The sequence below is a fragment of the Phyllostomus hastatus genome, unplaced genomic scaffold (genome assembly GCF_019186645.2).
Source record: "Phyllostomus hastatus isolate PE091 unplaced genomic scaffold, TTU_PhHast_1.1 phas_contig_551, whole genome shotgun sequence".
NCBI classification, from domain to species: domain Eukaryota; kingdom Metazoa; phylum Chordata; class Mammalia; order Chiroptera; family Phyllostomidae; genus Phyllostomus; species Phyllostomus hastatus.
The window spans coordinates 11,446,526-11,466,977 of NW_025333909.1; the positions used below are offsets into that span (position 1 = coordinate 11,446,526).

General features: G+C 38.6%; 1 protein-coding gene across 1 annotated transcript in view; it reads left to right on the plus strand.

The window, feature by feature from the left end:
• Nucleotides 1-20,452, plus strand: part of PCDH11X (protocadherin 11 X-linked) — a 388,563-nt gene that overhangs the window by 22,340 nt on the left and 345,771 nt on the right. Inside the window, exon 4 of the mRNA XM_045847395.1 lies at nt 8,361-8,945. Within this exon, the coding sequence (XP_045703351.1) occupies nt 8,361-8,945 (585 nt within the window). The remainder of the gene's footprint in view (nt 1-8,360; nt 8,946-20,452) is intronic.

Here is a 20,452-nt window from a genome sequence, read left to right on the forward strand (position 1 = left end):
AAAGGATGAAACGGTGGCATTTGTGACAACATGGATAGATCTTAAGAATATCATCCTAAGTGAAATAAGTGGGACACAAATGTCAAGAACTATATGACTTCACTCATATGTGGGATGTGAAACTGAATGCAACAAATGAACCAATAAGAAAAACTAACAGACACAATTAAAGACACAGACAATTGTATGGCAGTTGCCACTGGGAAGGGGGCGGGGGCAGTAAAGAGTAAAAGGGGTCAAATCCAAGTTAAAAAAAAAACGCATTCCTCCAAAACTGTGCTGGCTGTCTTTTAATAAATCAGACCACTCAGAGTTGTTCTATAATGCATCTGTTGCTTTTTGGAGTCTCTGCTAGCTCTTTCATTGCTATGAACTTGAAAAAAGGAATTGAAAACAAAATAATTATAAACCCAAAGACCTAATAAACATTCCTTAAATGCTTACTGTGTAGTTGACACAGTGTCCGTGCAAAATTTTGCTAAATATTTGAAATAATTAGTTTGCATTCAGAGTAGAGAACTACACTATAAAATAGTATAGGTCTATACTATTATTTTAATTTAGAACATTTTATGGAAGATGAATTTTATACTTTTAAAGAGGTAAATCTTTGGGTATTATATAGGTTTTTACACTTAAAATCCCTTTTTGCCACTCATGTTTAAATATATACTTTAAAATATAGCAGTAATGCTGAAACAGCACCCAACAGAAGACCTTCTCTCTAATGAGGCTTTCACCAATGCAGCGAGGTGTTTCTGAATGCCCAAATTGCAGTTTGAACAATTAGTGTTAATTAAAATTAACTGATTAGAATTAAACTCATTTAGGACAAAGTTGAAATAACTCACAGGTTTGAGGGATATTGCTCAATCCACAAAATATTTTTTATGTATTAACTCAGAAGAAATAGAAAGTAAAAATAGTACAAATACTACATGCATCATTTGTCTTTGTATGAGCTATTTGTAAATGCATTTGAATTGTATCTGCTATAGATGCTATAGAACTCCTTGAGAGATGAACTCATCAGATGAATTTGTTGTGCAGATTAAGAACAGACGAGGAGTGGTATTTAACTATAAGTGCTAATTCAGTTTTTTTTAAGATTTTTACTTTATTTTTAAAGAGGAGGAAAGAGGAAAACATCGATGTGTGGTTGCCTCTTGAGCGCCCCCTACTGGGGACCTGGCCTGCAACCCAGGCATGTGCCCTGAGTGGGAATCAAACCAGTGACCCTTTGGTTCACAGTCCAGTGCTCAATCCACTGAGTCACACCAGCCAGGGTGCTAATTCAGTTTTTAAAGCCAGGATCCTGCATGATTATTTTTCTATCCTGAATCAAATTTATCAAAAGGTGGCTTGTATATGTCCCATTTTTGGGTCAGATGTTTTTCTATCCATATATTCATTGAAATCATTTTTAATTTGCCATCCAGTTTGTTTTTGAAGTGACACAAAAATAATCATGGGAATAATATTAAAATATGTGTAAAAGAATAAGAATTCAAAGGAGGGATTTTTTGATGAACCTTTTGTCTGAAGCACCTGTTAGTAAGCAGTTGATAAACCAAGTAGCAAATTGGTTTTTTAAAAGTTGCTACAGCATTTTTGCTTAGTGGTCTATGATGTGTAGCTCCTGATTGTGGGTTTATATCATCCCAAAAATCACATTATGAAGGGTGAAAGTCATCTCCCTTCCCCTTGGAACTCTAAGTTGGTAGATACTATTTCTTTTCCAATAACTAATATCTTACCTCAGTTCATTCTTCATACAGTCAATTGTGGGGGGTGGTCCATCCCGCAGAGCTTCCCCTGGGCACTGCAGATAAGAATAAGTCTACCAAGACATGATCAGTTTGGGGAGAAAAAGTGGCCGATCTCTCAGAGGAGATGGGCCTCGGGCCTCTTTCTCAATGGGCTTCTATTGGGTTCAGTTTGCATAGGAATATAGGGCATATATGTAAAGCTCATCAATCATTGTCGGGCAGTAATGATCAAACAATAGATAATATTCAAAGAACTCTAAGGGCTTACTCTGAGTGGGGGTCAGATAGATAGAGTGACATCAAAGGGCCATAAGACCTGGGGAAACAAACTCACTTCATGCTTGGACCTTACCATTTAAATTGAGGGTATTAGCAAAGCAGGTTTCACAGGTTTTTATGCATTCTTTCCTAGGCCTGATCTCCCCCAGGGAATCACCTGTTCCAGCACAGAGCTGTACGCACCTCCAGCATTGTAACAGGCCTGAGTCAGGTGGGGGATGCGGGCAGCCAAGAGATCAGGAGACTTTTTACAGATAGAATGAGGACTCAGGCTATGACGAAGCCGAGGGGCGAGGGTCTGTCACCCCTTTCCCTTCCCCTAAGTCCTTCCCTGAGGGCCCCTTCACGACTGTGTCTGTCTTAGGTTGTTCCTCCCTTGAGGAATCTTGCTCATCATTGGCTAACCAGTCATCCACCAAGGGTCAAGCAGGGTGAAGTCAAGGGGGCAGAGGCTGTGCCCCTGCCAGGAAGATAAGCTTTGTCTCAGTGGCTTATGGGCCCAAGGTCCCCTAGTCATGGGGCCTTTTTGCCTGTCAGCGGGGTTACAGCTCCCAAAACCAGGCAGGGTGGTTCCCAACAGTCAATGAATAGGATTTGTTTCCAACCACCATAAAGTAAATATTTTATTTGCTTATTCCATCATGACTTTGATAAATTAGCAGCTGACACAAGTGAAAATGATACTAAGTCATCACGTATTTTCACTGTTTGACTAACTCATGAGAACAAGAATAAAAATAATCAGTTATCTTCATATTTCTCAGAATGAAACTAAGTTATTTAACAAATTCCCAGTGAAGTCACAAATTCACACCATTTGTTCACTTTCTGAAAACATCATCTGGAGGATTTATAGGGTATGAAATTAATGCCTATTTGATATAAAAATGTAATATAATTGCCCAGAGATACTCATATATAGCACACATATTTTGCCATGTATAATGTGCAGGTTTTTGCCCAAATTTTTATGGGAAAAATAAAGATGTGCATTATACATGGAGAGTACTAATTCTGCATCTATCTAAATGTTTTTAATTATTTATGCTTATGTGTTAAAAATGTAAACCTAGAAAGCAATTTCGATATCTGTATGCAAAATAATACCTTGGTATATGATAATTGGTTTTGTTTCTAAATATAAATAAACAATTGAATTAAAATATTAAAAAGACTCTTTTTCCTGAGAATTTGGGCCAAAAACATGGGCACACATTATACACAGCAAACTATGGTAGTTGTTATGGAGATTTAATGAAATAACTGATTAAAATCACTTACAGCAAATAAAATGCTACGCAAAATAGAAATTATCCTTTTACCTTTTGTGAATCTAGGGTTTATTCATTATGATAATATGATATTTAAAAACCAAATTTATTAGAATAATTAATAGACACTGAAATAATCAACATTAAATTCATCCCAATGTGATAAAAATACATAATGATGGATGAGCATTTTGCTATATAGAATGTGATTCTTGCTTGAATAACCTTGAAACCATATTACAAACTATATCACCTATCAAAAATCCCAAATAATTAATATAAAAGAGCAACCTTCATAAAGTATCTTGTAAGTGCTGTGTGAGCATGCATTAGTAACAGATTTGAAAGCTTGTTAGTGTTTCAAATCAACAAAATATCAACATTTTAGAGTAGGAAGCAATAGTGATGGAGTCTACTTCTTGGAGAAGTTAGACGCGAAGGTGAAAAATTAGGCCCATGAAAAATAAATTAGACCCATACAAAATAAAATGCAATCAATATGTCCATTGTGGAATCGAATTCAATAAAAATACCAGGTTTATGGAATTGAAGGACCTTATTAAATCTCTCATTTTGACATTTCAACGGTAAGAATGTGTAGTACAGTCAGACAGGTTGGCGACGGGCCTGAAGCAATGGCGGTCAGCCCCTGGGAAACCTTTGGAGACGTCAGTTCTTCCACTTTGTTTTCCTCCAGAGTGGTTCCTTTTCTTTCAGCGCTGGAGTCCTCCCTGTCAGCCTAAGAACTACCTGCCCATGCACCCAGCCTGTGAAAGCAGCTTTGAACAAAGAAGTGACTCCCTCGAGGTGGTTCTATGGTGCATTTTTCACTTAAAGAGAGATAATTAGAACCATGGGAGCCAACAGAGATTTTGTCGTGTGCCACCTAAGTTTGTGTGAGACTTCATTATGGTGGCGTGGAAGCCATTCATTCATATAGCATTACTTGGAGCATATCGCGAATTAAACACAATAGTCTAATGGAGGAAAAGGTGACAGGTATGCCAGGGAAATCATGCCTTGGAATTCTTTTGACAAACCCTTTCCACATCACTTTTGTTGTCTGAGTTTCCTAGAATTGCATAGCAGAGACTTTGTTCTCCTACGTAGTTACCTTTTTAGAACTCGAGTTTTCAGAGCCTAGAAAATGAACTTGCACTTTTGCTTTTCATGTCTTCCGATTTCACAGTTCTTTGACTTCTGGTTTTGCTTTCTCTTAATTATCATCATAATTATCCTCTGAGGGTGACTGTCACCTACCCAACCAGTACGCATTGACTATAAAAAACACCACTTGCATTTCCCTATCAATTTACAAACTAACCCGAGGCTACATAGGAGTGGGATGTGCAGGAAAGGTGTAAAAAAAACTAAGGTTGTCATTTGTGCATGAGAGAGAGACGATGTTCAGGGATTATTTTCCCTGAGTGAGGTAAATTTATCATGCTTTTATAAAGCTAGGCAGTGACCCCTTATAGTCATGTTTAGTAGCTAAAGTTCTATAGTGGTCATTCAAACAGTGAAACTCAGCATTTTGAAGCATTTTAATTTTGAAGATAACAGTACGTTTTCAATCGGCAAATGCAAGGGTTGGAATCCAGTAATGGAGACTGACAGGCCGAGTTGAGCTTGTTATATATTGGTGTATTTATATATATATATATATATTTTTTTAAGATTTTATTTATTTATTTCTAGAGAGGGAAGGGAGGGAGAAAGAGAGAAACATCCATGTGTGGTTGCTGGGGGCCGTGGCCTGCAACCCAGGCCTGTGCCCTGACTGGGAATCGAACCTGCGACACTTTGGTTCGCAGCCCGCGCTCAATCCACTGAGCTATGCCAGCCAGGGCATATTGGTGTATTTATATTTCTTTACCAAAGTAAAGACAGTTTGGAGTGTTTATATTAACTAACTTCTGCGAGGACAGGCACTGTTTGTCGGTTTTGTTCCCTGATTCCCTGTCAGTGCCTACAACAGCCCCTGTCATACGAAAATGGCTGAAGTAAGTATTTGTTGGATAACCGACAAAATTGTTGGTTTGCGATGTGTGTATCCACTTCAGTTGTAGGATCAGTGGTGTCTGGTCGCGTTCAATCTGTCTTGGTTTGTGAAACCTCCAAACACATTGGCAATGATACAAGGTGAAAATGTTTCATGTGATGACGTCAGTAAAGGTAGAGTGCGACAGAAGCAGAGGGGGCGGGGAGACGGGACCGTCTGGAATTAGGCCATTGTCCTCACTCCTCCTCTCGTGCGGAGAGATTGCAGTGCGTGTGCAGTGTTTTAAAAAATGCGCCGTAGTACTCTTCTGCCAGTTAGAATAATGTGTAATACCTAAGGATAAGATAAGAATCGAGTGGTAGTTTTAATTCCAATTGTCAGTGTCCCCATTTGAATTTTGCTTATGTTTGCATGGTATTTATAAATTCATGCTCACAGACACTCAGTTTTTTCAGATGTCCTAGATTCACAGTGTGTAGTCCACATGTGTATGTATGAATCTTAGCTCTTAGTACGTATAAATGGGATATTTTACTCTTACATTCACGAAGGAGTATGAGGCCGGTAATTCACTGAGCAAAGGATGCTAAAAATATCCCAGGCAATAGTCTTTTTGTGTTGTTTACTAAGAGGGTAAAATGCCTTCAACATTAGCACTGCTTACTCTTATACTTGAAATATTTCATAAATGCCATTGGTCACTCAACACAAGAAAGTGATCTAGCCCATAATTCAGGGATAAGAAAATAAAAAGTCGTGTGTTTCAACTTCATTTCTCGTTTCCCCTCATAACCTGAACCATCTCAATTGTTGTGTTACTGATTGCAGATAGGGAAGTTTCTTTTTCTCCATTTTTATATTTTCTGGCCTGTCTATATGTATAGTTTAAAAATATTTAGTTCTAGAGAGACAGGAAGGGAGGGAGAAAGAGAAGGAGAGAAACATCCATGTGTGGATGCCTCTTGCACGCCCCCTACTGGAGACCTGGCCCACAACCCAGGCATGTGTCCTGACTGGGAATCGAACTGGCGACCCTTTGGTTTGCAGTCCATCACTCAATCCACTGAGCCACACCACTCAGGGCTATAGGTATACTTTTAATGCTGATAATATAGTTACACAGTTGGAAAATTATTTAAGAGAATACATTGGTCTGAGATAATTGAAACATAACATCTATAGCAAGACATAGTATTTCATGAGTCCTCCTGCTTTTAGAACTGTTAGTAAAATTTTGTCAATGTTATTGATTACTAATAAATATTGAGAACTTCGTTAGCTGCTCTTGGAAAAACTTCTGAATACATTAATAACTGCATTAATCTATCATTTAATTATAAACAGTAACATCTGATAGGATTGAGTGCAGTGAAACAAATTTGATTGTGTTTATAAATAACAAACTACAAGTAATATCTAGAAGCACATTAAATGCTTCATGATACTAGATATAAAAGATATTTAATATATAAAATTGAGGCTATATCAAAAATATCCAGTTGAGAATAAGAATTGATCATAAAGGAAAATGAAAAACTTACAAATTTCAAACTATAACTATTTCTTACCAAATTTTATCAGTATATAGAGAAAGGAAATAATTTAGCAGATATTAGTGAGTTTAAAAAATAAGCAAGAAGGAATAAAAAAGCCAGGGAAATTGACTGTTTTCTAACTCACTGTTCTAAGAGAGCAAAGTGTTTTCAAATGCCCTTGTCATTTTTAGAAGATTTTATTTATTTATTTTTAGAGAGGGAAGGGAGGGAGAAAGAGAGGGAGAGAGAGAGAAACATCCATGTGCGGTTGCTGGGGGCCATGGCCTGCCACCCAGGCATGTGCCCTGACTGGGAATCGAACCTGCGAGGCTTTGGGTCGCAGCCCGGGCTTAATCCACTGAGCTACGCCAGCCAGGGCACCTTTGTCATTTTTAAACCATAGTCAAGTGGGGTAATTTTTACTTCAGTGTGTACACATGAAACCCCATTGCACATGGGCTACTTTCTCCCAGGTATAAACAGAAACTCTAAGAGCTGAGAGGTGCAGTCCTCCCACTGAGTGTTTGGATGTCATCTGCTACATCATAAATCTGGGCAGTTAATGGGGTGCTCCGTCTTCTCCACCAGTGCTTCCAGAGATGTGGAATTCATTGTCTCCTGAAAAGTAATTTTTTTTCCAAAATGTTTTAGGAGGCATTTGTTTGTGTTGATTTGAAAGTTGGCTCCCTGTAATTCATTGTTATTCTTTTCCTTTCATTAAAAAAAAACTAGTTAATACCGTTTTCTATTACCAAGATACTTGTCATGTCAACCACTGTTTTCTGTCAAAGGACTGTTCTGTAATCGACAAGTCCGTCATATGTCCTGAGTCCTTGTGTTCTTTTATTTAGATCTACTTTACATTTTGAGGCCTGGAACAGCTCCCCCCCCCCCCCAAATATTGTCATAACCCTTCATTACAAATAAGGAATTGCATTTGAAATCCATAGTGTAAAAAAGAGCAATGACTTTCTTTTTGTGATTGGTACCATATCCCCTTACTTTTCCTTGACCATTGAATTAAATATTTTAATTATTTTTAGTACCTTTAACTATGTTGATATGTTACAATATTATATTTTATATATTTTATCCATGGTGAACACATAAATTCTTGTTTTGTTTCCCTTCCATGCGATAATACTTGGATTCAAAACCAGCCTGTCCCTGGCTCACGTAGCTCAGTGGATGGAGCACGGGCAGCGAACCAAAGCGTCGCAGGTTCGATTCCCAGTCAGGGCACATGCCTGGGTGGCAGGCCACGGCCCCCAGCAACCGCACATTCATGTTTCTCTCTCTCTGTCTCTCCCTTCCCTCCCTAAAAATGAATAAATAAAATGTTTTTTAAAAAAAGAAAGTAACTTTGAACAAAATACAACAACCTGTCGGTTTAATAGTGTTGATCGTGCTAATATTTTTGTGTAACGACTTTATTAGCGTGCATGTAGTTGTCGGCTTTGCTCACGTCTTCTTCCTCTTCCCCTGTTGTCCTCCCTCCCGGCAGGTCCTTACGGACGGGAACACGGGCAGCGCAGCCGTCCCCCAGAACCGAAGCTTCCTGTCCCGGACGTATATTTTTGCGGCCCTCCTGGTATGCATCACGTTCCAGTCCGGTGCCCAGATGAAACAGTATTTCATTCAGGAGGAACTGCCGGACAACATCCTGATCGGCAACCTGATGAGAGACCTCAACCTGACGCTCATGCTCAACGTGTCCCTCAAGATCCCCTTGAACTTCAAGCTGGTGTACAAGCTTGGGGAGCTGCCGCTGGTCCGAATCCAGGAGGACACCGGGGACATCTTCACCACTAACGTCAACATCGACCGGGAGGTCCTATGCCCTGAGATCGTCAATAACGCCGATTGCTTTTATGAAGTGGAGGTGGCCATTTTGCCGGATGAGATATTTAAACTGGTTAAGATACGTTTTGTGATAGAGGATATAAACGACAACGCGCCGTCGTTCCCGACGACGATCATCAACATAACTGTGCCGGAGAACTCGCTCATAGGTTCTCGCTACTCTGTCCCGGCGGCCTCGGATGCGGACATAGGGATAAACGGAGTCCAGAACTACTCCTTGCTTGCGGTGCGTTTTACAAACCCTTCCCTACACGTAGCTCATGGGGTGTTTAAAGACAAATGAGGATCTTGGTGTACTTGGAAAATTTTGAGTGGGTCATCACCTCGATTTTTCAAACTTTAGGCAAAGTAGCAGTGCAGAAATTTTATCAGTAGAATGTTTGCCACTGCATGGGGTTTATTAATCTGGGTCTTAATTTTCTCTATATTCCTTAGCACGCACTATTTTGCGTTTCCATCACACAACCTATTCAGCTCTGCTACCGACAAATCAGTAACTGACCCGGGATCGTACTTTTAATCTGTCTGGGAATGATTGTCACAAACTTGACCTAAACAAGTAAATGTAAACATTAATTATGAACACACAAACCTATCACTTTTTCCCAGTGATTGCATACAAAGCTTTATCTTGCCTATTGAAAATATGCCAGATACGTTTCCGGGAGCACTGACTACACAATTTCCATTACTAGCATTTTTTACATGTGCATAGAGAATAACGATAAATATTTTTCATGATGGTTTTCAACTCAAGGTAAGAGATTTCAGCATTTCGAGTCATCAAAATGAGAGTACATTTCAGCCAATGTGTTGTTAACGTTAAATATTTTCATTTTGTTCCAATTCTTTGAAGATACAGTGAAAAAGCTCCAATTAAGGTGAAGAATTGCCTTTAGTTGGCTCTTGGAATGGGGAAGGCAGAGGAAAAATTAAATGCAGTATTTGATATTCTTTGAAATAATTTAATTACCTATATGGTATATAGAGTAGTAGAAAACTCAGATTTGGCTACATAACATAGTACAATGCGTACGAATGATACTGCAAAATGTATAAAAGGACAATTGTGTAGATTTCATATAGATAGGGTCAAGGGATTTTCAAAGTTTTATAGATATTTTCTGACAATTCATTAACAGATTGTGATTACCATACTGATCAATGTTAAAAACACTCAAAGAACACACAGATAAGATGTTACCTAAAGGTTTTGGCCTTGGAGGGGGCATAAAATAGGGCAAAACTACTCGGCCGATACCAACCTGTTGTGAAGAAACATTTGTTTATAAATGCATTTAGGAATTGAAAGCTACAGATCTTTTGAGTGAACTGGATTGAAATGCAGACTTGTGTGTGAGCATAAGGAGTAAAAACAGAAAACAAAGTGATAGGTTATTTATAAATGCACGGTTTTCGGTAAAACCCACACAGCGACACCTCTTTATCCGATGAATGAAATGGATCCACTGTGCAGGATGCAGCCAGATACTGATCACAGTTTTCTGTTTATCGAAATGAGAAATGCCCCCACCCGTTTAACCTTTCTGACCTTTAGCCTCTTCTGTTGTCACGTGAGCGGATGGACAGACCTCTCCCAGGGGCCGAGTCGGAAAGAGTAAGCAATAACTAAAGAGTCCCTATACCTGCATAGAAGATTTTTGGAAATGTTTTAAAACATTGGGCTCCTGCCCTGGCTGGCGTAGCTCAGTGCATTGAGTGTGGGCTGTGAACCAAAGCATCATCGCAGGTTCGATTCCCAGTCAGGGCACATGCCTGGGTTGCAGGCCATGGCCCCCAGCAACCGCACATGGATGTCTCTCTCTCTCTCTCTCTCTCTCTCTCTCTCTCTCTCCCTCCCTCCCTTCCCTCCCTAAAAATAAATAAATAAAATCTAAAAAAAAAGATTGTTTAAATTAAAAAAAAATTGGGCTCCTCATTAAAATGTGAGGCTTAGTGGATTCTATCTTTTTTCTAATTTTTATTTTTTATTGATGTTTAATTACAGTTGTCCCAGTCTTTCCCCTGCTGCTCTCCCCTACCCTGCCCACCCGTATTGTCCACGAGTCCTTTATGCATGGTCCTGGACTGGACCCTTCCGCCCGTCTCCCTCGTGATCCCTCTCCCCATTCTGTCTTTAAAGCTACTAATAGAACTTTCTGCAATGACTCCATTTTAATATCCTGTGATCTCCAGTATAGTACTTACTGGCCACGAGTGACTGTTGCATACTCGAAATAGGGTTCGTGTTACCATGGAAGTGATTTTTAAATTGTATTTAGTCTTAACTTTAATAATCACATATGGTGGTGGTGGCAACCATATTGGTTAGCACAGCCTAAACAAAAACACTTCAATTGGGAAGTCAAAATCAACAGGTACAAATCAAAGACTTTTACCAAATACAAATCAGATATTAGAAACAGGATCTCTCTACCTAGCCATCCCCAAAACAGGTATTGTTTCAAAAGGCAGTGTTTTAGTCCAATAATAATTTTTGGATATCTTCCTCTAGGCAGCTTATGAACTTCCCCAATTTTTTTTGTCTCGCAAAGCTGCTCACTAACTTGAAACAAATAAACCTACTAGCATTCTTTTAACTCTGTCACACTATGTTTTTGTTCAAATTTCTTTGAATGATGGCCAGGAAATGACAAAAAGGCACGCTCCCTACTAGTTCTTAGATGTGTCTTAGAATAGACATACTCTAAACCTTCACTCTGCTTTAGAACGTATGATAAGCCAGAAGCGAACTACGCCACGCATCTAAAGCACTGGGCCATCTGTGGGGCACCAGGTACAAATACTGTCCTCCCTGCTTGTTCAAAATAATGAGCACAGAAGAAAAAGTGTATAGCCCAGGGCACGCAGAGGGCCGTGGCATGGGTGACGTTACCACAGGGAGAACTTGGACTTACAAAAGGTCCCTGTCGTGAAAGTAGCATGTATGCAAGGGCAATAGAGATGTGATTTACCAAAAAGAAACATGTTTTTGATTCATCCATAAAATTGACTAAGTGTTACAATTTGAAAAAAAAAAAGTAGGCCGACTGGAGTCATTTTAAAAGACCCCCTGTCCTGCAGAGTAGCATAAAAAGTTAATTCATGCTAATTTGTTCTGCTTTTGATGACTAGGCGAGACTAGCAAAATCCTAGTTTATCCTAACCAGAGAAATAGGACATTTGCCTGACAAGTTCTGACAACAAAGGGAGAAAAGGGGGCGATATATAGAAAATCTCTAGGCAAAAATAGGTCAATTTACACACAAACAGGTCCTGCTATCTTCTAAATCTTCTAAATCTTCTAAATCGGAGATGTATACAATAAACAAAAATAAAGGGAGCCGTAGAGGAATGGTGGAGTGAAGGATCCCCTGGTCTCCCCCTGAAGTCCCAATAACTGGAATAGTTATAACTCAGTGAAGGATTCCCTGCTCAACACACAAACACGCCTGAGAGATCCGTGCTTTTGGACATGTAAAGGCGGGCAACTAGGCCCGAATGGGGCAGGCGAGAAGGGAGGAACGCTGAGAGGAGCCACAGACACAGCCCTGCAGCCAGAAGCTCACGGTGGGGCTCAGCCCGGAGAGGGGAGGGATCAGGTTGCGTCTGGCCCCTCCTGGCCGCCAGGGGGCGCAAAGAGACCGGGCGGGCATCCCTGCAGCACTGGGCTGGAGGAGCTGTGGCCGAGCCCAGAGACCTGGGGGTGCAGATGCAGTTGTCTGGCGGTTGACATTCTGGACAGACAGACAAAGCTACAGAGCCTGGCCACCCCGTGGCCTCCCAGAGCTCACTTCTGTTCGCCCTTGTGGAACACATTACAGAATCTGCAAACCCAAGGGCTGGTACTACAGAATCACTTTTTCCCATGAGCAGAGGGTGAACTCTGTGATTGGTCCCAGATTGAGGTACAGAGGCGCCGCCGCAGAGGTCTGAGGTCACCGTTACTAGGAGGACAAAGTGACACAGACGGCTGCCTGGTTCCCCAGCCCCCCAGCCCATGCGACCCCATACATCATGGCTACACTGCCGGCAGTGCTGTGGAGGCCAGCACTGGGATTTCACAGCTAAAGTACTTGTGATTCAGCACCACTTACTGGAAAATAATAGACATGTTCCTAGTCATCTGCTCAAAAAGGGCCACTCATACATAGATTCCTAGGCAGAGAAGGAGTCCCTCAAATACCAAGAATAACCAAAGTAGCAAGATAGCTCAGAAAGAAAATGAAAAGAAAAATCACCAGAAAACAAACTTTAAGGCATGGAAATGTGTGACTTAAGTGACAGAGGATTCCTGTTGGCAGTTCTGGAAAAACTCAATGAGATGCAAATAAATACAGACAGGAAACTTAATGAAGCTCAGAAAACAAATCAACAAACAAAATGAGGACTTTATCCAAGAGATTCCAACTCTAAAAAAAATAAATTCTCAAGACGAAGAACTCAAACAAAAACACAACAGTGAACTAGCAAGCATAGGAAATAGAGTGGACCAGATGGAGGAAAGAATTCGCAATACCAAATACAGAAATCTAGAAATGATGCAGAGGGGAAAAGAAAGAGACTTGGGCATAATGAATGTGCAAGAACAATGTGCCCATCAGGAAGAGCAAGCTAAGAACCATGGGAAGAAGAGAGGGAGAAGGGAAGGGAGAGCGTATTCACACACATAGTTCATTATAACTTCCCCAACCTATGCAAAGAGCTACGTTCTCGCATCAAAGTACGAAACCGAACACCTAGTTACCTCAGTCAAAAGAGGTCTTCTCCAAGGCACATTGTATTGGGTTGGCCAAAAAGGCCGTTTAGTTTTTTCCTTACATTAAAAGACACATTATAACTATTGACTGGGATATTTTGAGTATGTCGGCTGTTTCCCACTTGGGATACCTATTGTTCTCAATGAATGTGTCGATCTGATCACTGTCAGCTGCATCTGTTCTATCTGACCGTGGAGCATTCATCGTCCAGCGAGAAATCTCCAGCATGAATCTTCGCAAACACCTTTGACACCTTTGATCAGTCACACCACCCTGTCCATACCCTGCACGAATCGTTTTTGTGTTTCGGTTGGGTTTTTACCTTTCTTCACATGATAAAGCATAATAAGCTGAAAATATTGCGTATTTTCTTCCAACTTCAATATTAAAAAGTGGCTACACAAAAAATCACCAATTTTGATAAGTTTTTTTTATGCATGCTGATACAGCAGCTGTCACAACACAATCTAACAAAATTGTTTCCAATGAAGTTACAGACCACTAAGCATTATTAGAGCCATCTCATGGAAAAAAACAAATGAACATTTTGGCTAACCCCAGTATAGCATATTGACAAAACAAAGAATAAAAATCATGTGATGCTATCAACAGATGCAGAAAAAGTATTTCATAAGATAATCATATAACACCTATTTATAATTAAAACTCTATAAAATGGGTAGAGAATGAAAGTACCTCAAAATAAATCAAAGACCTAAATAGACAAGACCTGTAACAATAAATTACATAGAAAAGAACATAGGTACTAAACTTATGGACCTTGGTCATAGAGAACATTTTATGAATTTGGCCCCAAAAGCAAGGGAAATAAAGGCAAAAATAAACGAAAAGGATTGTATCAAACTAAAAAGCTTAATTTTCAACTTTTTAAGAGATGAGGTTACTGTCTAAGAAAAAAAGATTCATCTATAAAATTTCTTTTTTAAAAAAGTTTTGTGTTTTTTAATTTATCTTTAGAGAGAAGGGAAGGGAGAGAGAAAGAGAGGGAGAGAAACATCAATGTGTGGTTGCTTCTCATGTGGCTCCCACTGGGGACCTGGCCCACAACCCAGGCCTAGGCCTTGACTGGGAATCGAACCAGCGACACTTTGGTTTGCAGTCCGCGCTCACTGCTGAGCTACACCACTGAGCTACACCAGCCAGGGCTCATCTATAAAATTTCTTGATGTTGGTTGTCACTTAAAAAATAACCAGAAGTCAAATGTAGTCTGTTCCCTAGTTTTAAGTAAGTAATGCTATAAATGAGAATTCCCCATGATATTCTGATATAATTTCCATTAATTTAGAGTACGTTGGCTAAAAATGTATAACTTTACATATTTATATATGTACAGACATATATGTGTCTATACATGTGTATACGTATATGGTCTTACATATTAGAAATATATCATTTTAATAAGTGTTATTAAATAATATAGGTAAAGGATTTTATATATTACATGTGGTATATAGTGAACATTATACATAGAGTTACTGTAGGTGTATAATTATCATTTATCATATATGGCAATATTTGACAGCTATCAGCCAGAAGTAGGAAATTACGATATGTCTTTAACTGTCTGTCACTTTGCTGTTTTTTAGCCTGTTATTTATAAAGCTTTTTTTTCATATTTCATCCGTGGATAGGGAAGCCAATATTCTCACAAATAAAAGTAACTCAAGCACCTGAAACTCAGGGTACAGATAGAAACCGCAAGGACCAACTTCTTCCCACGGCTGGAACTCAGGGGAAATTAGTTTGTCACATACGTCTTCATTTTCTGCTTCGGATTTTCATCTTCCCTCGTATATATTATCAGCATTATTTCTACACAAGTTCAGTGACAGGATGTTGATCGGTTCCCCTGTGGCCGGCGCAGCGCTGCTGCAAAGGCTGACAGTTTATGCAGACGGCGTGGAGATCGAGTGTTTCTCAGATTGGGGATTGCATTCAAAGTCATCCCTCATTTTCGCCCGTCTCATCTTTCCCATCGGCCTCAGACACCGGTGCATCCTGGGGATGCAAAAAGTCTTTTCACGGAATCAGGCTTTGAGGCTCTTGTTTGTTTCTCCCTCTCTCTTTTTTTTTAAATTAAAAAGAACATACATTTGGTCTTTATTTTTAAAAGTAAATGAGAAGAAAATATCTTCTCTGTTGATCAAGAGGTCGGACTTAGGAAAAAACGTCACAGTCAGATTTGTTTTGAAAGCTTGGGTGAGAAAATCCAAAATCTGAAACTATTATCTACCATTAGATTTGTTAACGTTGAATGAAATTGCCGAGAATGAGGCATTGAATCATATATTGTGGAGAAAAATGGCAAAGGTACTTTATTATTCTTTTTTTATAGTATAGTCTTTTTTAAAAGATTTTATTTGTTTATTTTTAGAGAGGGAAGGGAGGGAGAAAGAGAGAGAGAGAGAGAAACGTCCATGTGCGGTTGCTGGGGGTCACAGCCTGCAACCCAGGCATGTGCCCTGACTGGGAATCGAACCTGCGACACTTTGGTTCGCAGCCCGTGCTCAATCCACTGAGCTACGCCAGCCAGGGCTTACTTTATTATTCTGAAGGAGTTAATGTTTCTTTATCTTATGTGACCAGTAAAGACTCAGGAACCGCCTGCAAACAGTGTGCGTGTTTCATCAGCATAGTTGCCTGGTGCTGAGAAGCTCACGAGAGATTAAATATAGTGATTTCCTCATTATTTCTCCGAATTCTATGACATGCTGATTACTACTTTCATCTGTGCTAAATAGCAAAAGACGCAGTGATCAAATGCTAATGACTTTTAGGGCCCTGGAAGCTGGGGGTCACTATCCAAGCGCACCCCAAGTCGCGGGGGCGGGAGAGGACAATAGAAAGGTCATTCTCTTCACCGATTGGTGCTGTCAAGCCTGACTACAATTCGAGTGTGACAGTAATGATATAAAGTAACTTTTGACTTCATAGCTATTATCAGAGTCCCGGTTAATACTCCTAGTCCACTAATGCCTTTCATTAAATATTATTAATAGTCCCACATGGGCCACGTGTACGTAGTGCATTTCAGATAGCTCCATTGCAGAATTTATAAAATGTGGTTCCAAGGCTGATACATTTACTCATATCCTGCCCCCTGACCCGGTAATACCGACGAACTTAAGAAATGCTGCTAAATTTTATGTCAATTATTATTAGGTACAGACTTATCTGTTGTTGTTTCATTGTTCACTGTGTCCAAGTCAAAACCAATAATTTTGTGCCTGCCAAATGCTATGACTTAAAACCCAGTAGAAATGCATATTTATACAAGACAAAATGACTGGATACAGCTCTCCTTAATGAAAACAAGAAGATTCGTTTTACAAATCTACTTGGCTTCCATAATTCTCTGATCGATGCGAATAATCTGAGATAATAAATGTCCCAATGTGGGTAGTTTACTTGGTGTAGATTATTCTCTGTGTCTACACCACTTTATATTGACTACGGTGGCACCTTCTTAATGAGCTAAAATATGATATTTCATTGATCTGAGACCAAAACCAAAGTGATGGGTTGGAAATAGTTTCCAGGAGACATGAAAACTACTTGTTCAGAAGTGATGATAAAACCAATAAGGTCATTTTGGGGAAAACTTTCTCATTTTGTTTTCATTGATCTGTGAAATTATTCATGAAGCTATATGCTTTCAGCGAGCATTTATGCTTTATACTTTTAGGTGACTTTGGGTCATTTTTGAAGAAATTATTTAGTAAAAAAATGTGAAATGCCCATAAAAAGAAGTTTTCACTTCAGAATCAAATACTAAAGAAATTATATTCCCCTGTTGCATTTATCAGTTTACAGTCTTGATCCTAAATAAATTAAAGAGTGCAAATAATTAAATATTATAATAGCATACTAGATCAAATAAATTGCTGTGACCACAAATTAAATTTCAGCTTCTCAATGTAGGCAGAGGCTCCCAGATAAAGGAGAATATTAAGTTGAATTTAATTATAAAACAAAGCTAAATTTTCCTATTTCTGAAATGTTCTTTATGCACTGGGGTTTTTTTTTTTTGTTTGCAGAAATTATTGCATCTCCATCAGTCTCATCCTACAAAAAATATGATAATGTGTTTTTCCCCATAAAACGTTAAATATTTATTACTAGAAAGCTCAGTGCATCAAAATAGAACATACAGGCGTTTTTTGGAAACTAAAACAGTGAAACCACAACTGTCCATATGTTTTTTCATTTGCTTTTTTTGATACATTGAAAGCATGTTTCGTGGGATTATATTTTAATTGCTACATGTCGATGCCTCTGTACTTGCAGGTAAACAAAGAAAAGTTACTTGCATCTCCAATAGAAGAAAGTAAAATTCTAAAGAATGGAAAACTGTTTTACTACATATTGTCTCAGTTATAACAATAACTGATTACTAATATGTTAGTCTAATTAGTCATCTAAATTAAACATATACTTAATGAGTGCCCAATATACAAAGTCTTGAGGGATGAAAATATGTTTGAAAAATAGTGACTGTCTCCAAGGAGCTTAATAACAGTCTTTATAGAGAGTGTATTTTTTGCACTAATGATAGGAAGGAGGAAAACATTTATTATGTTAAAATTTCTCATTCTGCCATTAAAAACATAGGGAGTTTTTGTTTTCATTTTTTCAGAAGAATTAAAATTTCCCAATCTACTTTCATAGATTTTTATCAAGCACCTTCATTAACTTTTCATTAATTTATGTATAGTTTTTGCTAGGTCTGCAATGATACTATTAATACGTTTTTTGCCAAGATTTATCTGCAAAACTGTTTGGAGACCAGAACTAAAACCTTTTGACAAAAATGGTAATTCCCGTACTAGAGGTGGTGATATCTTAATTTCAAACTTGCTGTCTATGCTTCCAATTCCTCTGCAGTATAATGGACAAAATCAAAAGTGTCCTTTTGTATCAGTACAGATATAAGACAATTAATAAAATCGGAAAACATGTAATTTGCCAAGTGCCTTATAGAAAGGTATTCTATAAACAGTAGTTACTAATTCAGCTCTGTAGTTTCAGATTAATTATAGTGTTCCTCAGTTTCTCTAAAATGAAGCTGTTTTCAAAAGCTTATTTTACAAGCTCACCCCCTTTTCATACATATTTTATATCTGTATACCGAGAAAAATCTGACAGCGTTATGCTCTTTCTCAATCAATGCCACTGGCTCCACATTCATTTCGGACCAAGTTCAAGTTAAAAGCAAACAAACTTCCATTTGTGGGATCAAAGGTCTCCTCCTCTCCATTCGTCTCTGCCTCCTCCGGGCCCTCCGTACGACTGAGATACCGCTAATGTGAATACTTTCTCATACACAACTCCTACCATCTGGGATTGCTTTATTTATATCTCATTCACATGCCATTTGTTTAAAATACAGTTTCCTCTCATCTTTTTCAGGCTGAAATCTTTTTCTGTCTCCCCGTCCCTTGTAGGTGAATCATTATTGTCTTTCTGTAGTGGGCTCTGTAGATAGATAAGCCGTAATAAATTTAAACTTTTTAAACTTTTAATCATTCTAAATGTAGTGGATTTTCGGTGTCAGGTTTTACTTAGGAGGTTTTCTAGGACAAGCCATTCGTGATGCTAGTGTATTTTCCTGGTTTATGAGGAGACCGAACTATCCTTTGAAGACAAGAGTTTTAATCCATTAAAAATAGCTTGGCCAATGACAAGGAGAGCTTTGCTTTTAGTAATGAAATTATAATTAACGAAATGGTTAACAGAAAGAGTGATGCTCCAAACAACCCAGGGTTATATAAAATGAAAAAAAAATGGATTATAAATAAATTAAGTGTAGAACTTTATAGATTAATTTTAGTTGAACATACTATTTATTTAAGTCACTGATTATATGGATGAATATGAGTCCACATAGCTATCAAAAAGCTGGAAATTCTATTTAGTGACAAACTAAGAAACATTCATTTAATTCCCTTATTTCAACAGCTGTTGATAAATAAATATAAAATGAAAGCCAATGGCATTGGTTGAGGACTTAAGCACAGTAGCCCCTCCCCCCCCGCCCCCGCAGTTGCACGTTCTGCGATTTCAGTGACCCGTGATCAACTTCGGTCCTTACATATGACATGCAACATTCTAGAAATAAACAATTCCTAAGTTTTAAATTGCACGCCATTCTGAGTAGCATGACATGAATTATCCCTTTGTCTGGTCTATTCAAGCTTTGGCGTGCAATTTAAACATTTTGGTTATCCGACTGAACTATGGCAATATCACAGTGCTTGTGGTTAATCTCTTACTGTGCTTAACTTATACATTAAACTTTGTCAGAATATGGATGTATAGGGAAAAACATATACTTAGGGTTTGGTACTATTCGTGGCTGGGGGTCTTCGAACCTATCCCCCGAGGATAAGGGAGGACTACTGTATTTAACAGATTTTTCATGTTTTGGGAGGCATGTAAATCTTTGCATTTTACTTCGAGGAAATTAATTCCTGAAGTATCAGCGACAGATCACCACACCGCTGTTTTCACCATGCTCTCACCCCTCAACTACAATGTACTGTCTTCTTGTTTTCTTCTGAATCCAGCTCATCTGTTAGGAGTGACATTTCATTTGTTGTGCGTGCCTTTTCAATTAAAAACAGTTAGTGATGAAAATCACATACTTGAAAATATAGTCCTCCAATGAAAATATTTTCAGTTCAAGTAGAAAACATGAAAATCTCTGGGATCGAGTCCAATTGGTAATTTAAACATTTGTCTAGTATTAAATAGTATGTCTATATTATAAGGCAAACTTAGTCTTTGCAAGTCTTAGAAACTGCACAGAGAGGAGAGAGCGAGCAAGCAGCAGATGGAACAAGTGACGGAGAGAATGCCAAATTATTATACATAGTAAAAATGAATGGCTTACTCTTAAGAAGTTAGAATTAATCAAATGACATCTTGTTGAATTTATATATTGCATACTCA